The following is a 16,991-nucleotide window of genomic DNA, read 5'->3' as shown; positions in this document are numbered from 1 at the left end:
CGACATACTTCCATGTCCTCCTGACGTAATGATGAATTTGTGAAGACGTAAGTTTTTGCAACGACGTAAGTTAGTTACGAAAACTGCAGATGTCAATTCAATTTGGTTTTTTTTTGTAAAAAAAGAAAGTTTTTGAATTAGAATTTGTTCTCCTTATTCAAAACCCTAGAGGTCATGTCATCCTTTTATCTGGCACCATCGACAAAACTCTGTATTTGAACAGATGTTAACCTATCTGACAACTTAAGATATGTTGCTGTAAAAAAATGTCATCGCAAATTCTTATGTCAGGACGTCGGAAAAACATACGTCGGTGAAGCACTCATACTTTTTTCATCTATCGCGTTCCATAGACCTAGTCTTAGCTTCACATCAAAAGTTGGCAATTTCCTGAATTTTCTGTACCCAATTACATGTATCTATATGTTTCACTCGGGAGCTAACAGCATTAAGTAACACAAAACGAACCTCTTTTGCAAATGCTTCCCTTGAACCTTCATTCAGGTTTCCTCCAAGTCCTCGGATCAAGCTTACTGCAAAATCTGCCTTGTTCTTAATCTTATGTAGATGTGATAGACCATTCATGACAGCTCCCAACAGTGTGGTCTCGACACAGAAGTCCCCCTGTTGACATAAGAAATTCACCAATAAATCATTCTATTCAACTGAAGAGAAACCTTGTAAAGTCAATTTAAGCAGGGCTGTAGCCAGGAGGGCGCATTCGTTCTTTAAAGATGTAATACTAATAGATTACTATGGCAGTACAGCATATTTAAGATAATCTGTTGTAAATACGTTTTGATTGGAGAATAAGTTGAAGAGAAGAGCAGTTGTTATTTCTACCAGTCTTTGGATAATTCATTGCTAGAGAGGGGCCTCATAATTGACCTGATTAATGAACATTCTGAAATATTTCCGCTTGCGACAATTTATAAACTTTCCGCACCCATAGCGCTAAGCGCATCGGTAGACCTCATATCATGCCCTTTTAGTCTCATTTTAGAACTACCCTCAAATTTTTTTTGGGCTTTAGCCCTGGTTTAAACATGTACAACATGGTCAGTCTAATATTAAACTGCTCTGCGCCTAAAAACGCTTGTGAAAACTGTGGCAGCGGTTTCCAGCTGCCGGATGTGATTCTAAGTGATGCTTGGAACCTAATTTCACGGCACTTTACTACAAACAAGCTGAGTATATATTAACATTACCTGTTTAAGAACCCATTCTAAAGCTTTGTAGAAATAATCTTCAATCCAACCAGACAACATTTGTTGTTCTGATTCAGGTTGCTGGGACAACCAAGATGATAACAATGCTTTCACATCTGTGTCTTCATCGCTACAAAAAATCGACAAAGAAATTGATAAAGTGAATATGCAAAGCATGGACTGTACATAAGTGAAGAGTTAACTCAACTGAAGATTTTTCTAAACAGTCAGTAAACTCCATCAAACAGTTCGACAGTTTTGAAGTAAGAGTTGATATAAATCTTGAGTGGATATTAGTTCAATTTCAAAACATATTAAATTTTTTACTTAGATTCAAATTAACAACTTGGCAACTTGGATAACCTATGCCCGTGGTCTGGTGACCCGGCCAAGTAGAATTACTCAAGATCTCTGAAGCTATGGATATCATGTAGCAGAACTATAGCTAGTAAACATATTCATAGTTTTAAGAGGAAAAAAATATTCTCCACGCAGGATTTGAACCATCTCAATTGCATGCTCTATCCAATAAGCTATTGCGACTGTACATGCTTGCTGTAATGTTAAAAATCGCTACTGCCCAGATAAAATATGTTTTCTGAGTTTTTTAGGGGCCTAGCTGGTATTTTCAAATAACGAAATATCCATTTTACCAGTTCACGCAGATAAGCAAAAACATACAACCAATCTACTGAGTTAATTCATCTTGTCACAGCTATTAACAATATAGGAGCCCGAATATACATGAAGATACATACCTGAGGAAGATCATACCCATACGCGAAATGGTGGCCGGTGAAGCACAACTTAAGTCATGAGTCTCAAATACAAAATTCACGTTTGGACCGAACTGAATTCTCTCACCAGATGGCATTGTCAGCAATCGGTTATCATCAAGGACAGAGTTGAGTGATTCGATCCATTCGGGGTCGATGTCACCATCACATATAATCCATGACTGCACCTCTGTCAACAAACAATGAAAAAACCTTCAATCATTCAACTGACTACAGGAATCTCAGGACATCATCTGAATTTCTTAATCGCTCAAATCACTCAGAGCATTATAAGTAGATTTGATGTGTCTTCCTTCCGATGGGGAGAAAAGCCAACAAAGAACCATTGAAAAAGAGAAACTCCGCCACATGTATAATATTTTCCAGAGAATAAATTGTTTTAAAACCTAGTACGATAACCTATGGAACTGAGTGCTGCTCAACAACTATGTACAAGCCCAGGATCTATGAAACTATCAGGATTACACCCAGTAACTTCTGGTTACTGGTATTATCATTGGCAATCAATAAGAAATAACTGTGAAACTGGGGTCTAAGAATCGTATGTCAGAATGAAGATAGTGGAAAATGCTGAATTGATGATAACACTTGCAAAACATTTTAATATTAATTGCCAATCTTAAATACTGGATAGTTATAGATGATATGACCTGGGCCAAGTAGGATATACATGTATATGTAATACTGAAATATATGATACTTGAGTTGAAGTTGTACTTAGGTTCAGCACTAAAAGTGTATAAGGTGTAGTTTACTGTTCAGTACATCATAAGCATTTTTGAATATTTCATTTTCCTTACCTTGAGGTTCTCTGACTACTTGCCGTGCGCTGTACGTTAAAACACCATCCGTCCACTCCCTAGTGTCCATATCTATCTGACCCAATAACTACATGAAAAATATGAAAAAGTTGATATATAAATACATGCATAATTCATAATACCGACCCATTTCATACAAACTAGGGGTCTAGGGACACCATGAAACAAGATAACTCATATCAGCAACAGGGATGAACGATCATGTCTGTAGTGCATAAGGAATAGTGCGTATAACCTAGAATTTTTTAGAAACTCTAGTTTATACATCCATGGTAATGGTTAGAGTTACCTGCGTTCGAGGCATTGCTTTTGGATTCATCGTGTAAGATTTTACAACTTGTCCAGTTTTATTCATCGCTTGACGTAGAATTCTCCACAATGTAGACTTTCCCGACCCGCTCGGTCCGACTATTACGACTCCCATTCGTTGACGTAATTGTTCATACAACTCTAAACACTTTCGAATCTAAAACAACAAAATTCTTTTCTAAAACAATTGAAAATAAGCTGAAAAATAAATGCAGTGTATTGTCCTGCAATAACGTTGTATAACATTGTCCGACATAAGAAATTGCACATAAAAAATCTTTTCGGACTTCATCTTTCGACATATCAGTGGAGGATTTTCTATTATACCATCTATTCAATCTTTATTATCTCCCATGTATACGTACCTGGTTATCAATTTCAAGTAAATTCATTTCCTGGCATACGTCAATCAGAGCTTGTTTCAGGGTGTCGTATTGAATCTCACGGAATTCAATACCCGGGCAGACATCGTGCACAAGAGCATCGAAACGAATGCTGTCCGAAAATGTCATCTTCGACAACGTATTCACCCGTAGTGCTTGTACTACGAGCGTCGCTTCAGCAGTCACATCCAGTTTTTCTGAAAAACATGAGATTATCAAATTAAGTCAACACTGCGTAAGAGAAACCGTCAGTTAGAGTAACCTCTTTATTGAATAGAGTATTCAAATAAACCGTTGATCGCCAGCTACTGTTTTAACCAGGAAGTTAAAAGGCCATAGGGTAGCGGGACTGAAAGGTTCAGTCCTCTGTAAGGCAAGGCGGTAACTATAAATTTCTTGATTAAGTCTGGGCAAGATAATATTCCCCCCAGATATATGAATACAAGGTACGCATATCTGGCTAATAGGGAAATTCACTAGTCTATGAAATGCCTCATCTGAAGTCCCAAGTAGGCTTATGAATGAGCTACACTCTTCAGACTACCGGTAAATCAAAAATTCGTACAAAGGATTTTCTTGGCACAGAATCAAACATCTAAATATAGGGTAGGGAAATATTTTAACCTACTATAGTCTGCCTTCTTGCAAGTATAAAAGTCTTTAAGAGCTAATTACAAAATTAATATGATGCTAGTTTGACTCAGTACCTCCATTTGAGAGTGCTTTTTTCGCTGTTTGAAGCAGGTTTCCTGATCCTCTAAGCACTGTTTTCAAAGCTCTCAACCCCCAGTCATAATGCTGTTGAGGGGTTAAAAGTTCCCTGAAAGATGAACAGATGATTAATTTTTTCCCATTTACGTAAACTATCTAATTATCACTCAATCATGTTGTAACAGAACTTACTTCGACAAGTTGAATATGGCAACAAGCTTGCGACCGAGGTTTTTAGCGTGTTTGAAGCCTTCTGAGAAGAGAATGACTTCTGCAATCAGTTCATTGTCAGGTTTAGACATCGCTACAGGACGGAATAACTGCTTTAGATTGTCTGGTAATTTCTGTCGCCCGCCATAACCTTTACCGGCTGGATTCATTGTGATAAAGATACCAGAATTAGGATCGATGTTTACCTGAAGTGAAAACTTTATTTTAATCTTAGGAAACACAACTCGCATACCCCATAACATCAATTTGACAAGTTAATAGGTTTCATAACAAATAACGTTAACTAGTTTTATTGAACAGCTAATTGTTCATTGAGTCAACTGACTCAACCCTAGGATTTAAGTTAAAACTTGACTGGTCAGGGGGATAATGCAATTATTTACCAATTGACTAAACCCAATTCCCAGAGAATGATGTTGAAACTCGGCATTAATCATGGACCATGTCATGCTTTCATATCAATTTTCTATTGGGTACTACCGGTACTTACATCCATGGTGTATTACATCCATGGTATTAATGGAAATACCAATATGAAAAAAATATACAATCCAACACCACATGCACATCATATTAATCGTATAATCACCTACCGGGTAGTAAAACCCAAGAAAAATCAAATTAAGGCAATAGGTCGAAACATGTTCAAAACATCGCAAAATACATGTACGTACCAGTAGATAGATTTATGAATGAATGAATGTATGCCCGAATAGATGAAAAGTTAGCGCAATATCCCATGAGGCTATGCCCCAAGTTGGCGAAAAGAAAAGAAATTATCCTGAAGTGTGGAATTAAGAGCCAAAAGAGGAGACACATAATAGTGAAATATCATAGTAGTATGTCAGATACATCTGCCATACACACCTCACTTGAATTTCTAATCTTCTGCGCAGTCAAGAATTAATTCGGTTTTAAGTCCAGTCTATGTCAATTCATGCTATAGCCAATCTAACAACTTGACCAGCCTTAAAGATTATTTCATAGGTATTAATATCACAACTGTGTCACTGGACCCAGTTTCAACGTTCATTTTGCTTACATTTCTACCGAGTAATTCTGCAGTTGGTGCTTTCTGTTTGATGGCGTCTTGAATAACCTGAATCTGCATAGATACAGCGGATAACACAGCCTCCTCAAGTCGATTAAACTCATCGAAACAACCCCACGCTCCACACTTCACTAATCCAATGAATATACGACCCATCGATTTCACGTCTATACCCTATAAATACATGTACATAAATGTAGATTCTATATGACTCACGAGTTATAAACAAATTGCATAATAACATTCAAAACCCCTGAAAACAGTTTCCATGATGGACATTTTTCGTTGATGCCAATCTACTTGTAACCACCACTATAGAACTAAAATAGCTTTGAATGCCCCGATTTGGATATTCTCTGAGCCAACCCCAATTAAAAAATCAAAACATGGCTTCATGCTATGATTCATTTTAAAGGCTATCAATAAAAATATTGTCACTTTCTTGTAACACAATTGATTTTAACAATATATGAATTCAGTCTGAAAAATAGTGAAATGGCGACCAAGTCACAACATTCAAAGACTCTGAATTTGACTTTAAATGGTTTCCTAGCCCAGCATCGATAGCCACCCAGCGATCATCCAGTGTATCAATAGAACAAGTTATAAGTAATGAAGGCTGCTAGAAATATTTCTGCTCTGCTTAGAAGTCTTACCTCATCACAGTTAAAGACAAGAACTTGACGTCCAAATAAACCACCTAGGGCTTTCACCGATTCAGTTTTACCAGTACCTGCAGGTCCGTATGGATTTCCTCCAAGCCCCATGTGCATTCCTACACAACCACAAAACAATGAATTTATGCAATTCAGTTAGGATGCAATGGAAATTCTTAAATCAAGTTGACCAAATAAGTACAGTTTATTCTTAAAGGATTCATTCTCATCAAAAAAGTACTTCATTCAATAACAAAGGGATAACACATCAAAACCAGAGTAGAAAATTAATTGACTTTTACCACCAAAAGCTAAGGGAATAGGATCTGATTCTGAAAGGCTGGAAAATTGCGCATTGGGTATCATAAATCTCAAAACTTTTGTTGTCAGTACATGTATATGGCGCATATCACACAACCCCTTTGATATTCTAATGGCTTTTTCATTGGCCCTAGAAATAATCCCTTAAACACCATTGCAATACAAACCTTGGGTAAGGGTGAGATAACATTTATCGGTAAGAGGTGTGTGTACAAGTTTAGGAGCATTTCCTTGGTATTCGTAAGTGTAGTTGAATTCAGCATCCACCATCTTCATTACGCACTGTCCTGATTTGGATTCAAATCTGCAACAAATATAGACGACCGTCTCTATTAAGCCCTAACCTCAACCCTAGTGATATACAGTAGCCAATTACATTATCAGCATATCTTGCTATCGGTTTTACATTCGTATTTTGCTTTTTGACACAACCAGAGTTACAAGGATAAATCCTGGTCAAATTTTCATTAAGGTCTTTCAATTTGCTCAAAACTGAATGATTCTCACAATATCGTTCATTTTGTTCTTATCATAAATGTACAATAAAGTCAAGTTAATTTGTCGAATAGGGTAACAGTGCCTTAGAAAATTGAGTCTTGGACCAGGTTTTGCAAAAAGGAAAAACTCTTGAAACGCTAAATGATAAATAGAACTAATGTAGAAATTGAATTAAGAGTTGAACTTTTAAGTGAACTTAGGCCTCGAGTAAACCTTTCTTTTTCTTTTCAATGTAGCTTAATCAGGTTTTCCATGTACCCGCTTCACATGTAAAGCCTACCTTAGCTGTTTCTGCCAGATCCAATCATCGACATTACCGACTTTAAACTCGATCAACAATGTTACGATATCCATCGCATGAATAGTATCCAGTATCAAAGCTTTCAGCTTCAGTTCGAGAACTCGTGTGTCTCCTCCCGATAAGTCAACGTTTGTGTACGATTCCAGCTGATTTTCCATTTCAATTTTGAATTCTTGCAAACGATTCAAACGGATTGCTTCTTCGCAGCGTTCTGTGAATTCAATCTGCTCTGCCAGACATAAAATCTGTCGGAAGATACAAATATCCGTAGAAATATTTTCTCAAAATTGAAGAATGGTGTAGACAAGTAGTTACACGGTTGACCATAGGATGTGACCCTGCAATGAAGTGTCATCAGACAAGACAGCAAGACACTTCTGCCCTTTGCCGCTCACCATCCAGAAACGATGGTGTATCTGGCCAGCAGGATCACTTCTCTGCGTAGAATTGTAGCTTAAACATCGCTTGGACATCCTGAGGGATATCGGCCTGGCAGAGTTGGAAATTTAGTCTAATACCAATTTATAAATGTCGCTGATCATACTATTGTGAATATTGGCACTTGCTTCACAAAGTCTTTGAATATATGATTTCTATACGGTAATTAATACTATGATAACATGTACATGACATGAGATACCTGTACAAAATAGTTAATGTGGTTCAAATTGTTTTTTCTTAAGACTTGAAAGATTATTTTGATATTGTTTGGAGTAATTGAGGTCTTTGAGAGTAGAAACTACTCAGAAATAGTAGTGATAGTCTAAGGTTCATAGCTGGGAATTTTTAGAATATATCCAGGAAGAAAGACACTAAATATTTGGATGGATATATGAAAGCTGTGGGTACTGGAGTGTGTAATGGGTAGTGTAGTGTGATCTGTGTGCATTTGTGGCCAGCACACAGATAACATTGTTCAATGGGGTTTGGTCCAGGACTCGCGAGATTTTCAACAACACGGAAGTAACGTGTAATAAATGATGACTTGAATTGCATGACTACCTACCACCCCTCATTATTGTTGGAAAACTAAATGTTCCGCACTGACTAAAAATTAAGCCGTTAAGGCTTCATGTTTCGTCTGCAATTCACTGCAAATAGTTACGCAGCTACGCACATTTCAGTGTTTTTGGCAGCTGTACACTCAATCGGCACCGTTCGTGACTAGCTTCACTGCGGAATTATCATTAATTAACATTGCCATATCACATCATCAACTTATATTGTGCCTTAAAACCCTAACAGCCGAAATAATTGAAATGCACACACGATTTCTATCATTGAAAATTGGGAGTGGCCTTGTTTGTGTTCTGCTGCTTTGCGTAAATCCCGCGCGGTGGCGCAACCGCGCGGAGTGGGGCCGATACGTCGAGTTTGGATACCTGTGAAGGATATTTGTTGGGATCCAATCCCCCTTGGCTACCAGCCTTCTTATCATGTAGACATTCCTTCAATAGTTCCTTCAAAGTGTCCTTCATTTCATCGGATAGTCGACTTAACCAGATCTAAACAAAGATAGTTAAGTATTCTTCGGTTCAAACATTCACAATAACATTTCAATAACGGAAACAACCTCTCAACTCCTAAGGTTATTAGTCCTACCAGTACTGGTGGGTATTACAAAATGACAATATGGGCAGAACTCTCACCTGTCTCTTCTGAGACACCTAGTTTCAAGAAAAGCCCTTAAGATTCGTAGTTTGAATCATGTCAGCAAAACGAACATGGTATGAGGCACTAAAATATGTCACCCCAACACCCTAGAGACTTAAATCCCTCAAGTTGAACAGTTATTTAAAGTCCGAGTCAACAAAATACCAACCTCTACTTCTGGTATAATCTGTACTTTACGTTTCAACGGAACAACTTCACCATCCAATGATTTCATCGCCAGTATATGATGATTGCCCTCATCAAATTCAACGCTGTGAATACCGGCGAACAGTTTCTTCAAATGTGACTGAATCACAGTCGGGTTCGTAGCCTGACCGAGAATTTCCAGCAAATCGTCATCGCCGATGAAATAGAACCTCGGGAACGCTGATCGTTTCTCCTGAAAGATGAATATCCATCAGCAAACTAGTTAAAACTGTTGTAGATTTAAAGGTGTCATGATCTACAACTTCGCTATGGATTGCGATTACAAACATAGATTAAGTACCAATATTGATTGAAATATTTAACAAATCACAATATTCAACTTCCCCTGGTGGTGGTAATAATACACTGGGTAAACCCACTTCTATGTGAGATCTGTCATGTGACAGTGAGGTTAAAACCTGTGGAAATTTTCCTCACAATTCTTTCATTCGTCAATCAGGTATAAATCTGGAGGTGCGTAAAGTTACGTTTTCACACTAATGCTGAGGCATACAGTAGATGAAATGGTGACCAATTGCATTAGGATGGGATGGTTAATGAAATGTGCTGTCTGCTTAGAAACCGAAGATTCTATCTAGATATTGACAATAAAGAGCTGTCTGTTTGATGGTTTTCAGATCATCCAAAATTCTTCCCGACAGTGTTCTAGTGTCACTGGATTCTATTAAGATCCATCAGGTTTGATAATCTTAAGTTCATTCATAATTTAACAGCAATCATCAGGTTTCCCATTAAAAGGTTTATATACCTCTAAGAATTCATTAAGTGACTTCTGACACCGTTGTAACTGATCAAGCATTGTAGTAAGTAGATTTCTCAATCCTGGTCGATTTACTAGTGACAATACTCGGTTGTCACGGTGAACGTCCTGCATTATTGACCTGGAAGTGATAATAATTTAAGTTTCAAATTCCAATAATTCAGAACAAAATTCATGTAAAACCCACAACTTCTAATAAAATATGCCTTGAATCTAATATTTTGAGTCTACACTAGGACTCATCATCAGGGAAATGGAATGACTTTTTGCTCAATATTGATGTTATTGATATTTCCCCTTGCCATCTAGCATCTTAACTAGCATTTAACTTAACATATCTCTGATGACGAGTCTTATAGTGTAGACTTGAAACACTGAATTCAATAAATGTATCACAAAAAATTGTGGGTTTCATCATCACTAAATAAAGATTAGGTCTATGACCACACTGAATAAATATACTAATAATCTGATGTATATCTGGATACTCAAATGTACAGGATGAAACAATTTGATGTTGTACATCAGACCAGTCAGGGCTGCAGGCAGGGGGCAGTTGCCCCAAGAAATTATTGGTTCCGCACTTGTGAGTTAAGATTTGAATCTTGAGTGAAGTAATTAAGGATGAACTAATTCAATTCTCAGAGCCAAATAAAACTAAGAACGATGGGACCGAGCCCTTTGGATTCTTTGGAAGCTATTAGTGACATAGAATTGAATGAAACTTGACATGAATAATTCTGTACCTGAAGTCATCATCTACACGTTTGAATCTGCCTTGTTCTTTTGGAAGAGCACCGCGTCCAAAAATTGGTTCGAGGTAAACCCATTTACGCTGTATCTGATTCAGATTATGCAAGTATTCGTCCAAGTCAGCCAGCCGCGTTTCCCAAATTGATGCTTTATCCTCAAAACTTTTATAGTACGGAGAATCTTTCAGCGATTGTAGCAAACATTGATTGTCACCAACCTTCAAATAAATATTAGACATTCATGAAATACAGCTATTTTAAACTCTGGCAATGGCCAATGGCTGATTACTAGCTAGCCGATTCATCCTCATAACATAAAGTTTGGCCCAATTGAGCATCGCCCCAAATATGATATCAGGGATGCTGAATAATAATCAGTCAATGATAAATGTTGTAGCATATTGGATAAACGATCTTGGCAGCAAGAACATGATTAAATTTGGAAACCAGCAAAATATTGAAAATGGCCCGCTTTAAGGGGCCAGATAATATGCGCATAATATGCGATATATATTATATATATATAATATAGGCAGAGGTCAAATTATGTTTTTGGAATGTGACTCTTTTTTCACAACTTACAGCATCATGTCAATATCAATATGGCTGCACCTAGAATTGGTCTCGTCCACATTGAATTGGCAGAATTGACCTAGCTTAACTTTGCTCGGTCATGTTGAAAGAGTCGACACGGGTTAAGGGAAAAGCTCACCAACCTGATTGACTAAATCCTTCCAGTCTTTGATAAGCGTCATAGCATGTTTATTACTGTCCTCGTACTCGGTAAGTGAAAACACGGCAGCCGATCCCCACATCTCCAACTCGCGTACCGCTTCACGTATCGTTACTTCACCTTGAGCTCTTTGATTCAATTCCTTTCATAGAGAAGCGATAAATACATAAGTGGAAATTCTCTGATAAAGAAAATAAGTCGAACAGCTTTGAGCGATGAATGTTTGTGGGCTGAAGTTTGATGACTAACTGGCTGATGAAAATTACCAGATGGCAATTAAAGGGTAAAATAGCCACACCAACGACTCAAACTTGCGCAAATTTAATCGGATATAAGAATATAGATGACTTTTCTAATGTTGACTCAAGCAAGGTTGACTGTATCACTGTGATTATCAACCTACCTTCAAGGCTTCGGCATTGCGAATGATCTCATTTGCCGAGTTCAAGATGTGACTGAAGGTCAGTTTCTCCAGTGTCGTACCTTTCGGCATTTTAAGCATCCGGAACAATTCAAGCCAGTGATCCTGCGACAACGGTTCACCACGTACCCATTTCAATACAGGTAAGATATCCTTGAAATAAGAAAGATTATCAATTTTAGGAGAATATAAATGCACTTTTGGGTAGTTCAAATGAACACTTTCACTACAACCCGAGGTCTACTGTATACACAAAGTGTTCATGATCACCTTTTTGGATAATTGAAAATTCCAAAAAGCCACTTAAGAACTTTTCATTTTCTAGTAAGTACATTTTAAGCAAAACTAGGTGTCTAAAAAAATGAGCTACCGTAGCTTCAACCCTTGACCTGTCAGCAGCTTTAATTTTAACTCCTGTGTGTGCGCCAGATGATTTGAATGAAACTAACTCATTAAATCTTCATAACTTCTTAACTATTGCATATAGGGCATTGAAACTTCACAAAGCAATAGTCATAGCCACAGAAGTGCTGAAAGATTAAACTTCCGATTTTTGAAAGAGGGGGTCCACTGGTTGGGGTCATTTATGGGGGTCAAGTGCAAAAAGACCCCCTAGAAAATATACATAATAAACATATTTTGTGTTACATTGTCAATATTCATAAATAGAGACACCATAGATTACTATATCCATTGTTAAAACCATTATTATGCTTCTTATTACAGTCTAAATGTTACAATCTTCATCAAAATCCCAAAATATCAAATTTACTTGAGGTCAAAATTCTTCAAAATATCAAAATGAAAAATTACTTCTGATTTTGATTCTCGAGTATTGGCAATTAAGAGCGTGCGTTAAGAACTACGGCTCAACGCGCTGCGAGGCGATTGTGACATAACAAACTTTAAATACGTGTAAATTAAATCGGGCTGTCGACTACAGTAGCCTGCGGCAAGTTAAGGGTTAAGATCAATTATTCATTAACTATAATTGGAATGAATTTTGTTGCGGGTAAGGTTGGTAGAGCTGGATGTTTGCTCGAGGATGAAATCTTGAAATGCAAAAATTAGTAATGCATGGCTTAAAATCGATGCTCAAATTTTCTTTAAGGCCGGCATCTGGGCAGAACTTCATCAACGAGTGGGGGGAGATTTCTACCTTATACTTGTCTATCTCTTTCTGCAGACGGACAGTCATCGTCGTCGTAACTTCCTCAGCTTTCAGTTTTTCATACCACTGCGACAAGAATTCTTCGAACAGGTAACATCGACTGCGGAACGAAATCCAATCTTCTTTTGCGAGTTCCTGCAATCCAGTGTTAAACTGTTCGAACTGACTCCACATCAATTCGTATTCGTTCAAATCATCGCGCGTTTCGTCGGCTAACGGGAATTCCGGTATTGCCATTCCGAAATGCTCACAATCCGACCTGAAAATATATGAATTGCATTGAAAAAATACGTGGTTTATCAATGAATCAGTGAAAAAAAAATCTTTTGTGATCTGGGAACCCAAAATGACAAGATAAATGTGAATTTACTAAATTAGAACCTAGGCCCATTTCAAAATGTTTAACATGTTTGCTGCTTCCGTGATAATACAATGTCGTAGGTTGGCACTGGAGCTATTACATAGTTCATAGTCCATTAACATGAATTAAAAATTCCCTAGTTTTTGATATCCGGTAAGTGATTTTTCAATTTTTCCGAATGGAAAATGGGGCCTTCCTAAAAATATACAGGTATGAGCATATTACAGTCAACATTTTAATGGTGACTGGTTGATAAAGGTGATTTTCAAAGGAAATTGCTGAAGGAAGTTCCCTTAGGCGAATGCAATGAGTGAAATGTAAATGAATTTTACAAATATTTCCCTAATTAGCGTAAAATTTCTCAAATTCCCAAATACTGGGAATATCATTTCAAATTTCCCAGGTTTTTCCCTATTTCCCTGTACTGTGGGAACCATGATAGTAAGCCTTTGCTAAAAATTGACCAATGGGCATTAAGAATAAAGCATCCAGTTTGCTCGCATTGCCAGCCATTCAGGAACCCTTATCATTCCCGTGTGCCAGCGTGCAGAGCCGTCGGAGCAGGGGCGGCAGGGGTGACCGAAGCTGCCCCACTTTTTTGCTTTACCAAATATTTTTTTATGCTTTTTCAAAAGCTTGATGTACCGCGTAGCAGCTCGTCGTTCTCTGTATAAGGTCGTTGCTCACGACTTCTCATGCTTATGTGAATGAGACCGTGAAATGACCCCACAACGCATCTCGCAACATAAAATGGTTTTAAGTCGAGCTAAAGTAACCAATACATGTAATTTCGACTTTAAACTTTTTTGTGATACTGGACCCTCAAAGCTTTTTAATGACTGAACTCACAATAAAGTAGCTCTTGTTTTGTCGAGCTCTTGAAATTCTTCATGTTTTTCTTTGATCATCGTAACAGCCTGAAGACATTTCTCCTGGTCACCTTCGAGCACGTCGTCTTTTGGTTTCAACTGGTGCCATCTAGCGGCAAATTTCTCCAGTTCCTGTTCGAACGCTTTCACTCGAGACTCAACATTGCTCTTCATCACCTCAACCTACAATCATTACAACACAGACTCCTAAAGAAAGCTAGAAGAGATTCCTGAAATTTTCCATATGGCAGGCTTGGAGAAAAACCACTAGATATATTGATTTGATACTGCCGAGTTCTGGCCATAAAGAAATTCAAGAATTGCTCATAAAAAGATTCAATTCCACGACATAAACTATACGAATTTGTTGAATACATTCGAACTGATAAGTGTATGATTTTTTACGGTTTCCGCATTTTTTTCCTAGTGAATAAGTTATATTCATTACATTTTCAGGCACAAACCTGTTCTTTAACCATCAGTTGATGGCTTTCCATCATCAGTTCGAATTTATCCCATCTTGCCTGTAACTGTCCTATCATCTCAATACCGCCACCAGCCACTGACCGTAACAGTTTATTCTTAGTTTCTGCTTTACTAAACAATGGATGAATCTATAAGAATAAATGTCCAATATTATAAATTTTATCTCCTTCGTATGAAACCGTCTTCACTACATCAGGTAGTGCTTGCATATTTCTTAAAATACTGAAAGAAATTATAGCTGCAAAACAGAAGGGGTTTTCTGCAGCTCAGGGCATTTTTCATGTACTTTGCACACTCTATACCAGACTTATGTTGGTTTCATTCAAATCAGCCAATGCGTTCAATAAGGTGCATTGGCCCTGCCATCTAGAGGTTACAATATGTACTAATCACTTAGCCCATTGTATATCTACCGGTAGATGCAAACTAACATTGATCATCAAGTAGAATGAATACAAAATTTTTAATTGAGTAAAATAATTCATCCGGTTTCATGAGAAATCTGGATAAAAAATCATATTCTAAAGACTAAATTTATGTATAGGTGGACTGTAATTCACAGACTCCTTGAAACTATCTATCATAGAACACATTATGGTCTCCAATTTTGCTATTGACTGCTGTAACAAAACATGCAAGAACATACTAGGGTGTTACCCCAAGAAGGCTATAAATGGAATGATCGATACTAACCTCTTTTTTCTGTTTTCCGAACTCGGTATGTTTAGTGTTGGCATCACCGATTTCCTCAACAGTTTGCGGTCTCTGCGATAATGTTTCCAGGGCTGTATTGAGGAACGAATCAATGACATGCATGTCATTAGTGATTGAACGACGCAGCGAGTTGAGTAACGCATCAAACAACCTCTGTATATGATCATCAATAACCGCTTTCACCGGTCCAGTATTCACTGTTATACAATCCACCTTAATCTCACTGTAAATAAAAGACACACGTTTGTATTTCAGAAACTGGCATCTCTACACTACACTATGAAATCTGTATCATTTACAGCTACTGTGAGATACATATCCGGTTCTATCAGAATTGGGATGCAAACAACAGTAACCAATGCACCATGCCTTGTTAATTATCACATGCATTTATACATCTTCGAGAAATGGTCATTTACAGCTACTTTGAGATACAAATCTGGTTCTATGAGGTATTGGGATGCAAACAACAGCATCCACGCCTTGTTAATTATCACATGGGTTAATTCATCTTCGGGAAATGGTTAATTTCAATCTCCGGTTGAATAAATGTGTTAATTGGAAATAATTGATTTTAGTCTTAACTCGCTAGACTTAACTCACAACAACGGACCAATTCCAAAGATGTTCATTTTATAGAATGCAAGACTCACAAGCCGGCCCAATCTAACAAATCTTAACTTTTGAACAGTGAAAACAAACCCGAAAACTTACTTTGGCAATTTTTCAGCATCTCTTCCCCGTACTTTCAATGCTTTGAAGTTGCGTTCCCAGTCTGACAGCTCTTTCAAATGTTCATCAACAAAAGCATCGACGTCCAAACCTCCCAAAACTACCCAATGCTACAACAAACCAAAGAACATGTTACAGTGAAACCTCGATATAATGATATAACATTCATCGGTTTTAGCAAACCAAGGATTTCATCCGAAACAAGTCAATTGAATAATTTCATACTGGATATAATGATCCATCAGTAAATAACGAACAGATTTTCTGGTTAACGAAGAAATCTGCAGGAATCTTACTTCAAACTTCTGCAGAACATCTGCCAATCTTCTAAACAGTGCATCAGCTTTCTTGTAGCAGGTAATGAATCCATCAGCATTTCGGTCGATAATCGCGGGGAAAATCAAATTCTCTGTCAATTCACCGACGCCTTTGAAATGATTCGGAATACTGATGAATTTCTTCATCTCGCGGAAATATTTTGCTTGGATTTCTTCGAGCGCAGGTCGAAACTGTAATCTCTGTTGTCTGAAAAATAAACACGAATGATTTCCATTATACATATTGTAAAAGCAATAGTATGGTCTAGCGATTAAGAGGACAACTGGTGATTGATTCACTCATAGCTTGCCTCGTGAAACAGATCAGAGGTTGTATAGAGAATCCCACACTGATACCGGGTAAAACAAGAAAGATGAAGTCCCAAAATTTTCCTTTAAGCTAATAATCGATTTAATTTCGACTATAACCTAAAATTCGTCTTCAGGATATAGTCAAAACGTCGAATCAATAGATTATTAGCTTGAAGGAAACTTTTCGGACTTCAT

At 37.4% G+C, this 16,991-nt stretch overlaps 1 protein-coding gene across 1 annotated transcript in view; it reads right to left on the bottom strand.

Annotated features, from left to right (window-relative positions):
* LOC141905108 (cytoplasmic dynein 2 heavy chain 1-like) overlaps positions 1–16,991 on the bottom strand; it is a 108,630-nt gene that overhangs the window by 71,808 nt on the left and 19,831 nt on the right. The window contains exons 16-39 of the mRNA XM_074793871.1: positions 16,464–16,692; positions 16,150–16,277; positions 15,415–15,658; positions 14,700–14,849; positions 14,216–14,418; positions 12,994–13,264; positions 11,817–11,987; positions 11,397–11,555; positions 10,675–10,898; positions 9,917–10,049; positions 9,110–9,340; positions 8,670–8,792; positions 7,267–7,532; positions 6,656–6,792; positions 6,168–6,286; positions 5,503–5,685; positions 4,422–4,645; positions 4,226–4,338; positions 3,501–3,715; positions 3,116–3,292; positions 2,806–2,893; positions 1,967–2,174; positions 1,209–1,338; positions 469–624 (exon numbers count right to left, since the gene is read on the bottom strand). Of these exons, the coding sequence (XP_074649972.1) occupies positions 469–624; positions 1,209–1,338; positions 1,967–2,174; positions 2,806–2,893; positions 3,116–3,292; positions 3,501–3,715; positions 4,226–4,338; positions 4,422–4,645; positions 5,503–5,685; positions 6,168–6,286; positions 6,656–6,792; positions 7,267–7,532; positions 8,670–8,792; positions 9,110–9,340; positions 9,917–10,049; positions 10,675–10,898; positions 11,397–11,555; positions 11,817–11,987; positions 12,994–13,264; positions 14,216–14,418; positions 14,700–14,849; positions 15,415–15,658; positions 16,150–16,277; positions 16,464–16,692 (4,282 nt within the window). The remainder of the gene's footprint in view (positions 1–468; positions 625–1,208; positions 1,339–1,966; positions 2,175–2,805; positions 2,894–3,115; positions 3,293–3,500; positions 3,716–4,225; positions 4,339–4,421; positions 4,646–5,502; positions 5,686–6,167; positions 6,287–6,655; positions 6,793–7,266; positions 7,533–8,669; positions 8,793–9,109; positions 9,341–9,916; positions 10,050–10,674; positions 10,899–11,396; positions 11,556–11,816; positions 11,988–12,993; positions 13,265–14,215; positions 14,419–14,699; positions 14,850–15,414; positions 15,659–16,149; positions 16,278–16,463; positions 16,693–16,991) is intronic.

This window comes from Tubulanus polymorphus, chromosome 5 (genome assembly GCF_964204645.1).
Source record: "Tubulanus polymorphus chromosome 5, tnTubPoly1.2, whole genome shotgun sequence".
Taxonomy (NCBI): domain Eukaryota; kingdom Metazoa; phylum Nemertea; class Palaeonemertea; order Tubulaniformes; family Tubulanidae; genus Tubulanus; species Tubulanus polymorphus.
This window is presented reverse-complemented; position numbering and strand designations above follow the sequence as displayed.